General features: G+C 46.9%; 1 protein-coding gene across 1 annotated transcript in view; it reads left to right on the forward strand.

Moving 5' to 3' along the window:
• The window catches only part of LOC141073755 (olfactory receptor 6C1-like), a 50,253-nt gene extending 39,375 nt beyond the window's left edge, over window positions 1-10,878 (forward strand). The window contains exon 5 of the mRNA XM_073561158.1: window positions 9,922-10,878. Coding sequence (XP_073417259.1) covers window positions 9,922-10,878 — 957 coding nt within the window. The remainder of the gene's footprint in view (window positions 1-9,921) is intronic.
• The last annotated feature ends 4,896 nt before the right edge of the window (window positions 10,879-15,774 follow it).

A 15,774-nucleotide genomic window follows, 5' to 3' on the forward strand; every position in this document is an offset into this window, starting at 1 on the left:
AGCACCTTCGGCGGCTCCCTGCTTGGAGTATAGCAAAGCACCCATTGGTGGCTTCCTACTTGGAACACGAAACGTGCTGGGAGGTGGGTGGAGTTAGATTACATTTCAAGGAGCGGGAAGAGTTTAAGTGAGTCAGTCAGTAGTTGGTTGGAGAGAGAAGAAGATCCCTAGAGAGAGGGATAGATGGATGGAAGTGCTACAGCAGATCCCAGTGATCTGGGTCTGCTTGCACAGGAAAGAGAGAAAGAGAGAGCAACATAGACTGAAAGTTTGACTCTCCATAGAAAGAAAGGATTAGTACGGAAAGTGAGGAGTAAAAGAGAACAGAGGACATGGCTAAGAAGAGAACCCTTCCTAGAAGTTCTAAGCGCAAGGCCGGGGCCCGGTCCCCGAGGTTGTACGGATACTAATGGTCCTGCAGCAGACACCGGAGGAATAGAAGTAGTGACCACTTTATTCCCACACAAGACTTGGGGGCACAAACAGCAACTGGATAGTGAGCTGGGACATAGTAGCAAGGAGTCCCCGAAGCAGGCTACAGCTGTCTGCCGTACAAGTAGAGTTCATAGGAACATCAGACAAGAGGAACTCCAGTGTAACTCAGTACTAGGAGTACTTCATCTAAAGGCACTATAAGAGGAGACGTTCAGAAAGGCACAAGTTGGCGGAGTGTTGGAAAGGAGTATTCCATCTGACCTGGGGGTTGTCTGAGTCCCAGACCCGGAGGACACGGCACAGAAGCAGGCACCTTATTGTACGACAGACTGTGAGTAAAGCTTTGGAAATACATGCCCTGGTGTCCTCCACTTATTCCTGCGGCAACCTGCCCGGCACTGCTACCTCCCCTGCACCTGACACTACACCATCTAAGTGTCACCATATCTACTCTGCCCTGGGACTACAGCCCTGCCTGTGGAGGGCTATACCATCACTGCTGCACCATACCATCTGTCCCAGAGGATCTGTCTGCAGCGTCGGCCTAACATCTACATTGCCGAACACCACAGATGGCGTCACGACTTATTCATTGACACTGAACATTTACAATGGGCGCCCAGGGCCACGGGCCGGGTCACAGCTACCGTGACAACTTCCATTGAGATCCACCGGGCCCGGTACCGAGCACCCCACAGCTCTGGGTGTGAGGGCATCCCATTTCAAAGCTGCATAGTTGGCCAGACCCCTCCTTATAGCCTTGAAGGTGCTGGCCTGCCCTGCTGCTACTGTGATGTCATAGCGTGTTTTCAGTGCCGCTGGGGCAATCATCACAGATACACGCACACGGTTGACTACAGAGAATGCAGACAGGCTGACTCTGATAAAATTTAACTGGACTGGATTTCGTAACAGTATTTAAGCCCTGCAGATGACCGTATCCAAACCTAAAGTCACCCAGAACGTTAATTTTTTGCAATTGGTGATCACGTCCATCCCTTCCCATACAAACCCCTTTTCTTCTTCTTACACATGATTTCAAATCCTGCGTTTGCCACATGTACCTCATGGTCAATAAGCTAAAAACAATGTTCCGTTAATTAATATTTTCCATCGGAGGCACTTGTGATGAGACCCTTCTTCCTTCGTCAACCATGGTACCATGCCCCTTGGGCTAATATTTGGAGGCACTATGGCTATACCTGGACACTGGGCACTGCAATTACTGTGCTAGTAGTCCTAGCTTCATCATAATTGTTTGGCCCTTCAGACCTACCTTGCTTCCTTCATCTACTATGATACAGCCCCTTGGGCTAATTTTTGGAGACACTATGGCTATGCCTGGACACTGGACACTGCAAGTACTGTGCTAGTAGTCCTAGCTTCATCATAATTGTTTGGCGCTTCAGACCTGCCTTGCTTCCTTCATCAATCATGATACAGCCCCTTGGGCTAATGTTTTGAAGTCACTATGTCTATGCCTGCACATTGGGCACTGGAACTACCGTGCTTGTAGTCTACTTTGATAATTGTCTGACTCTTGAGGCCTCCTTCCTGCGTAAACCATGAGACAGCCCCTAGGGCTAATGTTTTGAAGACACTATGTCTATGCATGCACATTGGGCAGTGGCAGTGGAACAACAAGGACAGTAGTCCAAGCTTTATAATTGTGAATCCCTTGTGATGATGATGATGGGTGGCTTCTTCCTGCATTAACCATCACACAGCCCCTAGGGCAGATCGCTCTCCTTACACCACTTACACACAGCTGTCAGAAGATCGCCTCCATCATCACTCGCTCTTACAGCACTTCTGATATATCACTGGCACTGCATAAGTGGCGTACGAGTCCCATTCTGCCAGCAAAAAATGACAGAACTTCAAACAGTGTTTGCACATTCTAGTGAAGCAGTGGTGTAAAACCACTCGTGCAGCCTGTGACCAGGTGCCCCCATGTTATGTACATTTGTTTACAGCATACATTTTTTAACATTTACACATTTTTTATCCTTTTCCTCAGCCCCCAGACCGCTTTGTAGGGTCCAGCAGACAATTACTCGCATTTTCCATTGACTATCATTGGACTCGCTACTCGTACCGAATACCCGAGTATTACGGTATACTCGGTATGAGTATAGCGAGTCCGAATACTTCACTACTCGCTCATCCCTAGTGTCTATCTGTGCAGCATCTACAGAAGGCTACTTCTCTCATACACAGACACAGGAAAACAGGAAAATACAGTCACGTGCTCTCCCTGTGTGAGCCTCTGGGAGTTTTTATTTTTTGTTCTAACTTTATGAACAGCATACAAATCTAGTAACTGAACTCTCGTAGACAGGAATTCAGTTGTTGCACCAAACACATTCCAACAAGACAACATTGGAACATTCTACTGACAACACACCCAGACATCCCTGAATTCCGCAAACCTTTCTTGCCCTCTTTTAAGAGGGCCTCCAACATCAGGGACATCTTAGTCAGGGCTGATGTAGGCACACCCAGATCAAAATCTACTCAACAATTTCCACAAACCCACAAGACCAGTACTTTACCCTGCCTTCAGTGTAATCAGTGCAACAACGTACTGAGGGGCAGTGTCTTCCACCACCCTCATTGAGGGAAAATATATAATATCAGTGATTACTCAACATGCGATACCACATTTGTAGTTTACCTAATCAAATGTCAATGCGGCCTACTATACATAGGTGAGACAACCCAACCTATATCCTAGATAGGATTTGTAAGCATAAATCCACCACGCGCTGTAAATAACTCTCTTACCTCTACCCTCCCATTTTAACTCAGCAGGTTACAGCATCTCGCAACTCAAGTTTCAGGTGATAGAACATATACCCCTCCTGAGACGAGGGGGTGATCATGTGCGCATGCTTAAACAGAAGGAAGCATTCTGGATACACAAACTACAAATGCCCTAAAGGTCTAAACAGGGAATATGATCTATTATCATTTACTTGAACCACAGCGTTGTATCCAATATCCTGTATCATCAAAATTCTTTATTGCCACTATTGTTTTAAATATTGTTTAAATCTTGTATATTCTATTCAAATCCCTCATATATGATGTATCTATTTGCTTATGCTGTATATTACTAACTCTGGTGTTCCTTTTTACAGAGTCGATTATGTTGAAAATCTACATGCAAATGTTTGTCTTCTGGGTCCCTCCTTCGGATCTTTCTCCCTATGTGACTGCAGTCTCTGGCTTCCACTTTTTGATCTCAGGTCTCCATCCATTCTTTCTATTATCCAGCTGCCTGTGACCATATTCACATGCACTTCATACAACAATTGCTCACACAATATCCAAGGCACAACAAGTTGCAATGTGACTAGACCACAGTGGAACGCAAGTCCTCACAGCGTTGGAACGCACGCTTAATGGGTAGTCAGGGTAGTGGAACGCATAATGCCGGTGGAATGCATGCAAAGTCATATTCAGGAACATCACTTCCACCACCCGCACTCTGACAACACCCGCCCATAGTCCACATAATGTTTATAACTAGCGGACTCTCAGCCTTACCTACCTACAGCGGGCATCCTGTACCTCTGAGGGACACATTCCCATTGCCACCACTGGCTTGAGGAATTTCGGGGCCCCATACTGGCAACATTTTCAGGGACCCCTTGAGACTCTACCCAGGCTTCACCCCTCGAACTGTCCACAGTCCTACCGCTCTCTCTTGGAAAAACTCCAGTTCTCACCAATCACACATTAACAGTTCCCATAACCAGATCACACATACTTTATAGCCAGCAGCTCTTGTTTTGGCCAAAAGATTTTTAAGCTGCCACCACGACAAGGTAGACTCTTTTGGCCAAGCCCTGCCCTACTCTACCCTATTAAACATTTGTTAAAATATCCAATACAATTTAGGTATATTTTTAAATTTTTAAAATGACCAATAATATCACATATAGTGGACAAATACCACCGCACCATGATCATACACCATATTACCATAGCATAGTGACCTATAATACCACATACAAGGAACAAATACAGCCACACCATGTCCAGAGCACATATTACCACCACAGTCACTGAATAATGCCACATACAAGAAATAAATACCACCACACCATGACCAGACAATGTATTACCACCACAAAGTGACCTATAGTACCACATGCAAGGAACAAATCCCGGCACACCATGACCAGACACCATATTACCACCACATAGTGACCTACAATAGCACATGCAAGGAACAAATACCGCCATGTCCAGACCACACATACCACCACAGTGACCAAATAATATCAAATAAAAGAGACAAATACCACCGCACCATGTCCAGACCACATATTTCCACCACATAGTGACCAATAATACCACATGCAAGGAGCAAATACCACCACACCATGACCAAACCACATATTACCACCAAATAGTGACTGAATACTACAATACTGATCAGTAATAAAAAAACACAACACTAATATCACCATAAGTGCCATTATACACAGGAGATCTGTACTTAGTATGCAGTGTCTGTGTACAGGTAATACAGTGATCACTAGTGACATTATACACAGGACCGCTGTATATAGTATACAGTAGGGTGACCGCAAAAAATCGATGTCGGAATTTTGTCCGTCTGGACCCCACAAAACGATTCCCCTTTCCAGATATTGAGAGAGCCAAAATTTGAGCTCGATCAAACGACGTTAACCCGTGCCGCTCGTCGCTCAAAGTTTGAAAAAATCCAAATTGAGGTATTTTAAGATTTAGGTATTTTGCATAGTCTGTTAGACTATAAAGAATGTGACAACAACATTGCAGAAATAGCCCTGACCAAATTTTCGAACCATTTGTGGTATTTGAATGCAGAGTTGGTGGGATTATCGTTTTTTGATCCCACCATTACAGACAATGAAAAGTTGTTAATGGCTAATAAATTGCTCAGTAGCACAGATGAACCATCAGAGCACGCTAGGGTTGTAAATCCAAAAGTTAGGAAAGAAAAATTAAAAGAGGTAGGAAGTAACCGACTTTAACGACCTTCTGACAAAAGATGAAGAACAAAAGCAATATGTCCTGCAAGTTGTAAGCAAATGCCGAGCATTATATTCTGACGTTTCAAAAACTACTTTAACAAAAGCTCTAGAATAGATTAGATAACTATGTAAAATTATCAACTCATGTAGGTTAGCGTGCTCTGATGGTTCATCTGTGCTACTGAGCAATTTATTAGCCATTAACAACTTTTCATTGTCTGTAATGGTGGGATCAAAAAACGATAATCCCACCAACTCTGCATTCAAATACCACAAATGGTTCGAAAATTTGGTCAGGGCTATTTCTGCAATGTTGTTGTCACATTCTTTATAGTCTAACAGACTATGCAAAATACCTAAATCTTAAAATACCTCAATTTGGATTTTTTCAAACTTTGAGCGACGAGCGGCACGGGTTAACATCGTTTGATCGAGCTCAAATTTTGGCTCTCTCAATATCTGGAAAGGGGAATCATTTTGTGGGGTCCAGACGAACAAGATTCTGACATTTTTTCCCCCCCATATGAGATCCGGTCACCCTAGTATACAGTGTATAGTGTCAGTGAATAGGTAACACACTGACTCACCAGTGATGTCTCTAGGTGAAGTCTTTCATCTTCATCCAGCACAGACCGCTGTCACTTCTTCCAGCCAGGGCTTGTCTCTGCAGGAAATAACACCGTTATCTAAAGTACCGATTTCAGAACACATTACTTATTTTTTTCCCAACTTCTAAATTAACCACATGAAGAAAAAAAGGCGACATAGTGTCACTCTGCACAGTAACAGAACCGCCCCCCATTTAAAACAGTATCCTTAAAAAATAAAATAAATACATCACTGCAGTAATAATATCCCTTAATTAGCCCTTATGGTAATAATATCCCACATCCTGGCCCCCGTGTGTCTCATTCCTGGCTCCAGCCATACTGTATGTTCTCCCATCCTGACCCTATATGTTCTCCTATCCTGCCCTCATGACTATCCATTCTGACCCATATGATCTCCCCATCTGTGCCATGATCTTGCCCCATCTGTCCATCGTATCTATCCTGCCCCATGATCCTGCACGATCTGTCTCCATCCTACCCCATGATCCTGCAACATCTATCTCTATCCTGCCCAATGATTCTGCAACATCTGTCTCCATCCTGCCCCATCTGTCTCCGTCCTTCCCCATGATTCTGCACCATCTGTCTCCATCCTGCCTCATGATCAGGCCCCATCTGTCTCCATCTTGCCCTATCTGTCTCCATCCAGTCATATGATCCTGGCCCACCTGTCTCCATCCTACCTCATGATCCTGCCCCATCTCTCTCCATCCTGCACCATGTCTCCATCCTGCCCCCTGTCTGTGTCTCCAATCCTGCCCCCTGTCTGTCTCCAATCCTACCCCCTGTCTGTGTCTCCAATCCTGCCCCTGTCTGTGTCTCTAATCCTTCCCCCGTGTCTCCAATCCTGCCCCCTGTGTCTCCTATCCTACTCCCGAGTCTCCATCCTGCCCCCGTATCTCCAATCCTGCCCCTGTGTCTCAAATCCTGCCCCCATGTCTCCAATCCTATCCCTGTGTCTCCAATCCTGCCCCCGTGTCTCCAATCCTATCCATGTCTCCAATCCTGCCCCTGTGTCTCCAGTTCTTCCCCATGTCTTTCATCCTGCCCCTGTACCTCCAATCCTGCCCCACATCTCCAACCCTGCCCCTGTGTCTCCAATCCTGCCCCCATGTCTTTCATCCTGCCCCTGTGCCTCCAATCCTGTCCCTGTGTGTTTCATCCTGCCCCTGTATTTCCAATCCTGCCCCCGTGTCTCCAATCCTGCCCCCATGTCTTCAATCCTGCCCCCATGTCTCTAATCCTGCCCCCATGTCTTTCATCCTGCCTTTGTGTCTCCAATCCTGCCCCATGTCTCCAATCCTGCCCCCATGTCTTTTATCCTGCCCCCATATCTCCAATCCTACCCCCGGGTCTTTCATCCTGCCCCCGTGTCTCCAATCCTGCCCCCATGTCTTTCATCCTGCCACAGTATCTCCACTCCTGCCCCCGTGTCTCCAATCCTGCCCCATGTCGCCAATCCTGCCCCCGTGTCTCCAATTCTTCCCCCGTGTCTCCAATTCTGCCCCGTGTCTCCAATCCTTTCCCCATGTCTTTCATCCTGCCCCATGTCTTTCATCCTGCCCCCATGTCTCCAATCCTGCCCCCGGGTCTCCAAACCTGCCCCCGTGTCTCCAATCCTGCCCCCATGTCTCCAATCCTGTCCCCATGTCTTTCATCCTGCCTCCGTGTCTCCAATCCTGCCTCCATGTCTTTCAACCTGCCCCCATGTCTCCAATCCTGCCCCCGTGTCTTACAACCTGCCCCCCGTGTCTTCAATTCTGACCCCGTATCTCCAATCCTGCCCTATGTCTCCAATCCTGCCCCAAGTCTTTCATCCTGCCCCCGTGTCTCCAATCCTGCCCCCATATCGCCAATTCTGCCCCGTGTCTCCAATCCTGTCACCATGTCTTTCATCCTGCCTCCGTGTCTCCAATCCTGTCCCCATGTCTTTCATCCTGCCCCCATGTTTCCAACCCTGCCCCCATGTCTTTCATCCTGCCCCCGTATCTTCAATTCTGCCCCTGTATCTCCAATCCTGCCCCCGTGTCTACATCCTGCCGGCATGCCGCTTTCAATAAAAAAAAAAACAAAAACACTTTCTCCTTACCTGACCGCACTCCTGTGGTGAGTGATCTTCCCACTCTGCTAAAAGCGCGCGCTTGCCAGCGAATAACAATGACATCAGACGCTGCCAACGTGCGCCCTGACATCAGCTGCCAGCCTCCGATTGGCTGGTGGTTTTAACATGGCAATAGAGTAACTAAACCTGCATCTCGGACGTAGGTTCAGTTACTTGATCGGCAGAATCCTGCTGCTGGGGCAGTGGGGCCCGATGGGCAAAAGTGACGGGGCCCGATGTGAGTCCCCTCTGCTGATCGGGCCCCATACGCCAGTCAGGGCAGTAATGCCCTGATGGCAGCCCTGACCACTGGTAAGCAACATCTGACATTGTTAATTACTTTCATTTTATCACTGATTAAACTAACAAACATGATCATTTTCAATACAATCTGCATGTAGAATGACCGGTGGATACTGGATCCATGAACTAAATTTTCAGATATTAGCCCCGTATACAATAGGTGGGTTATTCATATTTTATTTTCCCACATTATGAATTTATTGTCCACCATACATTTCTTTATAGGTCACAGGACCACCTGCCTTTCGGATGCCTATAGTTCATGCCTCACACTGAATATAGGTGGGTATATTCCTCCGTATGACTCCCTCACCACCGGGCATTCCTCATGATACAACCTTTCTTTCAGGACTGTTACACTTATAACGACCCTGTTTAATCTGCATTCACAAATATCCAGCAATTCTATTTTTCCCAGCAGTCGGGTAGGCTTCCATCCTATTCTCCTACTTCTATTGAAATCACAGATTATCAACACTAATTTAGCGATTATTATCTTGATATTACCTCCATAATCACTGTATCATATTGTATGTTATTTTCTGAATATTATATTCTTTTTCATTTTCTTTGTTCACATGATATTATTGCTTTTGTTGTATCTTAATACAATGACATCTAATTGTATGTATACATCTTTAGTACACTGAGGAAGGTCGTTGTATGACTGTAACCTTTGGATTGTACCATTTCTGGATTAAACTAAAAAATATTTTGCATCAAAGATACCTAAGTTGAGTGCCAAGTTAATTATGTTCTATATTCACTGGTTTGGGACCCTACTTGAGCACCTACTCGGTTGTGCCACGGTTTCTCTTATATCCTATATCCAACACTGGAGCTGCTGCAACCCATCAACCTACTCTCTTTTCCCCCACCATCCTGTAGCATGTAAGCCCGACAGGGCAGGGTCCTCTCCCCTCTGTATCAGTCTGTCATTGTTAGTTTGTTTGCTGTAAGTGATATCTGTAATTTGTATGTAACCCCTTCTCATGTACAGCACCATGGTATCAATGGTGCTGTATAAATAAATAATAATAATAATAGTCCTGAGTTGGGCTTGTAAAGATCATTGTAATAGACTGAAGTATAGGCATCTGTAAATTATTGCGGCCTTGAAAGGGAAGTTACTAATGTGGAGCTGACCTATGCTAAAGACTAAATATTGTGCTTCTTTACAAGTACAACTATCCTTACTTACCTCCTGAGAGTGTAACCTCTAAGCCAAAGTGCCTCTTTTGGAGATCATTGAAGGTTGAATTATGACTTGCCTTGGTTTGTTCAGGGTGGACCAGACTATGTAGCTTAGCTTACTCCTCCGATGCCTCATAGCTTACTACTGCACAGGTTACTACTTAGGGACTTCTCTGCACTGTATCTCGCACAGCCATATTTAAAAAAAAATTTTTTTAGTATAATTCTTTCATCTTATGTTTTCCAGAATTCAAACAGCCTTGAAAATGTGGGTTTTCATAACCAAACCCCCTTCACATATTTTATCATTCTGGGGATTTCGCAAGTCCCTGAGCTGCAGGCGTTGGTTTTCCTCCTTGTCCTGATCTTATATCTCATAACAGTAACTGGAAATATGACCCTTCTCCTGCTGGTCTGCCTGGAGCATTATCTTCACACTCCCATGTACTTCTTTTTGGGAAACTTATCCTGTCTGGATGTGTTTTGCTTGACGATAACCCTACATAAAATACTACTGTCCTATATGTCTGGAGATAAAACTGTGTCCTTCACCAACTGTATGTCACAAATGTACATCTTTTCTTCCTTGACCTGCAATGAGCTGTTGATACTCACAGCCATGAGTTATGACCGATATGTGGCCATATGTAATCCCTTGCACTATCACATGATTATGAACCGTAAGATATGTGTTCTTTTAGCCACAGTCTGTTGGGTGTTGGGTTTTGTGGAGGTCATACCTCACATGTTAGCCATATCTCGCCTTTCCTGCTACAAGTCCAATGAGATTAACCACTATTTCTGTGATATTTTGCCAATCATGGAGCTGTCTTGTAGTGACACTACCCTTTTGAGGCTCATTATTTTTATTGAAGGGCTGTTCCTTGTAAGTTTTATCCCTTTGCTTCTTACCTTTATCTCCTATGTCTTCATTATTATCACCATCCTTAGGATACGTTCCAGCTTGGGGAGACGTAAAGCCTTCTACACATGTTCCTCACACCTCACGGTGGTCATTATCCTCTATGTAAGTCTCATCTGTCAATACCTGCGACCAAGCTCTACAGACACTTTGGATTCCAACAAGCTTTTTTCCTTATTTAACACAGCGGCTGTTCCCGTCTTAAACCCATTTATTTATAGTCTGAAAAATAAAGATGTTAAGTCGGCGGCGAGGAAGCAGCTGAAATGGCTAACATCATAAGCAAAGTGTTAAAATAATTCTCAAGGATGCTGCTCTTAATGTTCATTATATTGTATTACAGATAACAGCCTGAGTGAACCGTGGTGGACTATTGTGGACTACTTTGGGATTCTTGTGTGGGCCATGCATCCATTTACCAAATGTTTTATACTTTTTACCTGTTATTGATAAGCTGATGTACTGACAATTAAAGTCACATGTTAAAATAAATATTGGTTTTATTTTCTATTGTTTTGGAAGACTGATTGCTCAGAGAACAAGATTTAGTTGCTCTCACTTCAGGTTATGAATGTGATGAAGCATGAAGTTGATAATGATGTCCTATTAAAATAAAATTGCTGTGTTATGAGCATATTTCTTCTTCTCCTCACTTGTCCACAGTAAGCTCAGACGAGCATATTTTTGGTTGGTGTGATATCCATGTTAATGAAGGAATGCACACTGAGCGATGTAAGTCAACGGACCTAGTCACAGACTGTCTTTTACAGACGAGACAGTGATAGTTTAAATTGCGTACTGTAAGGCAGCGCTTACTGCATGTGATGACACTCGCTTGGCAACGGGATTAAGGCACACAGGAACGTTTTCTTCCACTCAAACAGTCCATGCATTTTACCACACACTCATAAACCACCATATGCCATGTTATATATCACAGACCTAACATATAGTTCACGGCTTTAACTCGCAGTCACTAAACACACTGGACTCCTCTTTGTCCAGTTACTGTGGGCGACCGTACGCCAATGTCTCTCACAACTTTACTCCATGACACACGACATTAGATTGCAGTCTCTAAACATGCTGATCCTCACTTCGTCCAGTTACCATGGGTGACCACACAGTTCACTCACTGACCCTCGTCAGTGCACACAGTCCCCCATACTCTGGGTTACCTTCCTGGAGCTCTGCTCCACACACTGACTTCTTGTCAGTCCTAGCTTCTCGAGGAAGCTGCCTAATAGGGATCACTGTCTCGGACGATGACTTGTGCCACAGGCCAAACCCGACAGTCCAGACCCTCAGAAGGATGGTATCTTCCCCACCACAGTTAGCTGTCACAGGCTCTGCAGGTAACTGGTCTCACACTGTGCTCCAGGAATCCGGTCCCCTTGCAGGACCTTCCAACACAGAGACCATCCAGGTCCATGGCCTCACCATGTGCTCTTCAGGAATCTGGTCCACTCGCAGGACCTTCCAACACACAGAGACCTATCCTTTCTCAGAACCTTACAACACAGATCATGTGACCAAATCACAGTCACTTTATGTAGCTGAAACCACCCCTATGGTTGGGAGGTGTGTGTGGTTAGCCAGTCCCACCCAGCTCTCCGGCTAACCCTGTAAGCCTCCCTTTTATAAATAAAAACAAGGCTCATGGAACTACAGGCCCCAGAGCAATATTTCCGGCTTACAGCACAGAGGACCTTCTCCTCTGCGAAACATACCGGCCATTTACAACAGTGCCAGTCACTGTTTCACATACCCACCACTGTTCAAACTTGTGGGGTTGAACACTTTTCATAAACCAGGGGCCCCGAGACCGGGCACCCACATTACCTTGCCCTACCAGTCAAGAGGGTCTTCTCAGTCGGCTCTGAGCATCAGTTCCCGAAGCATAGTCCATCACTGTCACTAAGTTCCTGTCTGTGAACAATGCACTGTCGGACTTTGTCGCCTTACGTTTCGTAGTCATAACTTTGTTGGAACTTCCCCACCCCAGCGGTCAGTATGTAGGTACAATTTCCTTTCACCCCTAACTACTATCTGGCTTTGGGCTTCAGCCCTTGTGTTATTGTCTGTCTGTGTCCCCAGACCCTTTCTAGTCACCACATTTCTCAAGTATGCCCCTTCACCCTACCTTCCTCTCCATGACCGCCTCCAACGGTTGGTGCGGTCACGAGACTCACTTACAGTCGAGCCTACTGTCTGGTCTGAGTCTGACCCCTCTAGTATGTTACAGGGGCTACTATACAGGTCCCTCATCTTTGTACTGAGAGTAAAACTGCCACTTTCAGATTCTCAGCATCCTTGTCTTGCTGAACTACCAAGGCCTCTTCTTGCGGGATATCTTTGGCTGTCACTCTGCTGGCGAACTTCTCTATCGCCTTTCCTAATTAGAGAACAGTCACGACAATTCTCTTTTTCTTTTTTCCCCAGCGTCTGCTGGTGTAATTCTAGTATTTGGAGGACCCCTTCTTTTCCCCTGTACCTTGGGTTGAAGGCAGCCGCCATCTTCCACCAATTTGGCGCAGCAGTCCTATAAGGCGCAGTCTTTCAGGCCTTAACTGCTCTATCTCCCTTAGATACACCACACGGTATTCCAGCAGAATCCATACATTTCCAAGACTCTTCACCTTACCTAGAACGAAGAATGGTACCATACCCTTTTCCCTGGGTATCTGGTCTTCATGGTCATCTGGAATTCTTAACTTCACTCCAGAATTATCTCTTGCATGGCTAGACCATATTTCAAAATAACTTTCCTCACCATAGGAATAGTCACCTGTATTACATCTTCCAGAAGACTCCGAGCTTCCCTCACTTGCTCCAGCCGCCTATCAGCGTCTTCATTCCTCAATGGTGCTGCACTGGCGTTTACTGCTACCTGGCGTGCCCTGAGCAGGGAGGCACAGTCGTATGCTAGAGTGCAAAGGACTAGGATGCACTGTGGCACATAGCTTAGCCACTGACAGGCGCTGACTCTAACCACTAAGCCCTAACAACAGTCACAACCAAGGGTAGGGGTTTCATAATGAGTCATTCGCAGTCACAAACATCCTTCATCATACACACCATAAACCACAAGAGTCTATACTAGCGCATGGCCGAGCAGCCATGTGACTCTTTTATATTCTTCCGAGACCTTCCCAGTAGTGGACCAATCAGAGCAGGAACGGGACCTGCGCATGTGACCTCCAACCTCCAATGAGAGGTCGTCCCATGGGCATGTTCAGTAGGCAAAATACAGGACTTTGTCCCTGGAGCGTCTGCTTCCTGCTGACTTAAGCATGGTGTTACAGCAGAGCCTGAAGGAGCATGCAGATGCCTAGCATTAGCCTGGGCAAGACGCCTGGACCGACGTCTCTGCTGACCAGGAATCTCTGCGGCCGCAGAGGAATGGGAGACCGCAGAGGACATGGCTTGAGATTCCCCCTGTGCAGTGGGGAAAAACTCGACGCCTAACATTACCCGCCCTAGACCCCCCTGCGCCTCGCTATGCTCAAAGGCCGCAATGAGTAGTGGAGCACGGATGTTCTCCACTGGCTCCCAGGTCTGATCCTCTGGACCATGACCCCTCCAATCCACCAGATAATACTTTTTTCCATGTACCACCTTGAAGCCCACAATGGCATTCACCTCAAATTCATTCGGGGACTAGCTTGATGTCCCAGCAGATGACTCGGAGAACCGGGACATGTGAACGGGCTTAAGGAGAGAAATGTGGAAGGTATCAGTAATACCCAGGCGTGGGGGAAGGGCCAGTCGGTAGACTACAGGATTGACCTGTTCAAGGACCTTGAAAGGACCAATGTAGCGGGGTGCGAACTTAGTGGACTAGACCTGCAGCCTGATAATTCGGGTGGAGAGCCACACTAAGTCGCCAGGGGAGAAGATCGGAGCGGGGCGCAGGTGTGCATCGGCGGAGACCCTCATTCTCTCCTTGGAGGCCCGGATGGCATCCTGAGTGCGGTCCCAAATGTCACGTGCCTCCACCGCCCAGTCTGCCACCCTAGAATCGGTGGAAGACACGGGCATGGGAACAGGGACGTGAGGATGCTGGCCGTAATTGAGGAGGAATGGGGTCTGACCGGTGGAATCGGCCACAGCGTTGTTCAACACAAACTCCGCCCATGGTAGCAGGGATGCCCAGTCATCCTGCCTTGCCGAGACTAAGTGCCGTAGGTATGTGACCAGGGTCTGGTTGGTCCTCTCTACCAACCCATTCATCTCGGGATGATAGGCTGAGGAGAGATTCAGCTCAATGCTGAGCAGACTACATAGTTCTCTGCAGAACCGAGGCGCAAACTGGGGACCCCGGTCACTGACTACCTTGTCCGGCATACCATGCAGGCGAAAGACATGGTTAATGAATAGCGCTGCCAGGCCCCGAGCAGAAGGTAACTTTGAGAGAGGCATCAGATGCACCATTTTGGAGAAGTGGTCAGTGGCAACCCAGATAACTGTGCTGCCACTGGACTTGGGCAGTCCCACCACAAAATCCATGCCGACCATCTCCCAGGGCCTGTCCGCCACCGGCAGGGGGTAAAGTAGTCCAGCGGGCCGTTGCCGAGGAGACCTATTCTGGGCGCAAGAGACGCATGCCTGAATGTAGTCTCCGACATCCCGGGCCATATGTGGCCACCAATATGTTCTCGCCAGAAGGTCGATTGTCCGCTTCATCCCAAAGTGTCCACCCACCCTGGACGCATGAGCCCAAGAGAGGACCTCCGGTCGCAAACGGGCTGGGACAAAAGTCTTGCCCAGAGGCACCGAATCTAGAGCTACAGTCCTCGGGCTCTCAGATGGGACGATCAAGCGAGCCTCTGTCTCCTCCTCCTCCGATGACACCATGGAGCGAGAGAGACCGTCGGCCCGGACGTTCTTCTCACCGGACAAAAAATGAAGGGTAAAGTGGAAACGGGAGAAAAAGAGCGACCATCTGGCCTGGCGAGAATTCAGCCGCTGGGCTGTCTGTAGGTAGACCAAGTTGGTCAGTGAACACATGGAAGGGAAAGCGAGCCCCCTCCAGGAGATGTCTCCACCCCGAGAAAGCCAACTTCATTGCCAGCAACTCCCTGTCCCCGATGGAATAGTTCCTCTCCGCCAGAGAGAAGGCCTTGGAGAAGAAGAAGCACGGATGCTTCCGAGCTTGAGCGTCTTTCTGGAAAAGAA

The sequence above is a fragment of the Dendrobates tinctorius genome, unplaced genomic scaffold, assembly GCF_039654945.1.
Source record: "Dendrobates tinctorius isolate UK_male_01 unplaced genomic scaffold, ASM3965494v1 ptg000315l, whole genome shotgun sequence".
NCBI classification, from domain to species: Eukaryota; Metazoa; Chordata; class Amphibia; order Anura; family Dendrobatidae; genus Dendrobates; species Dendrobates tinctorius.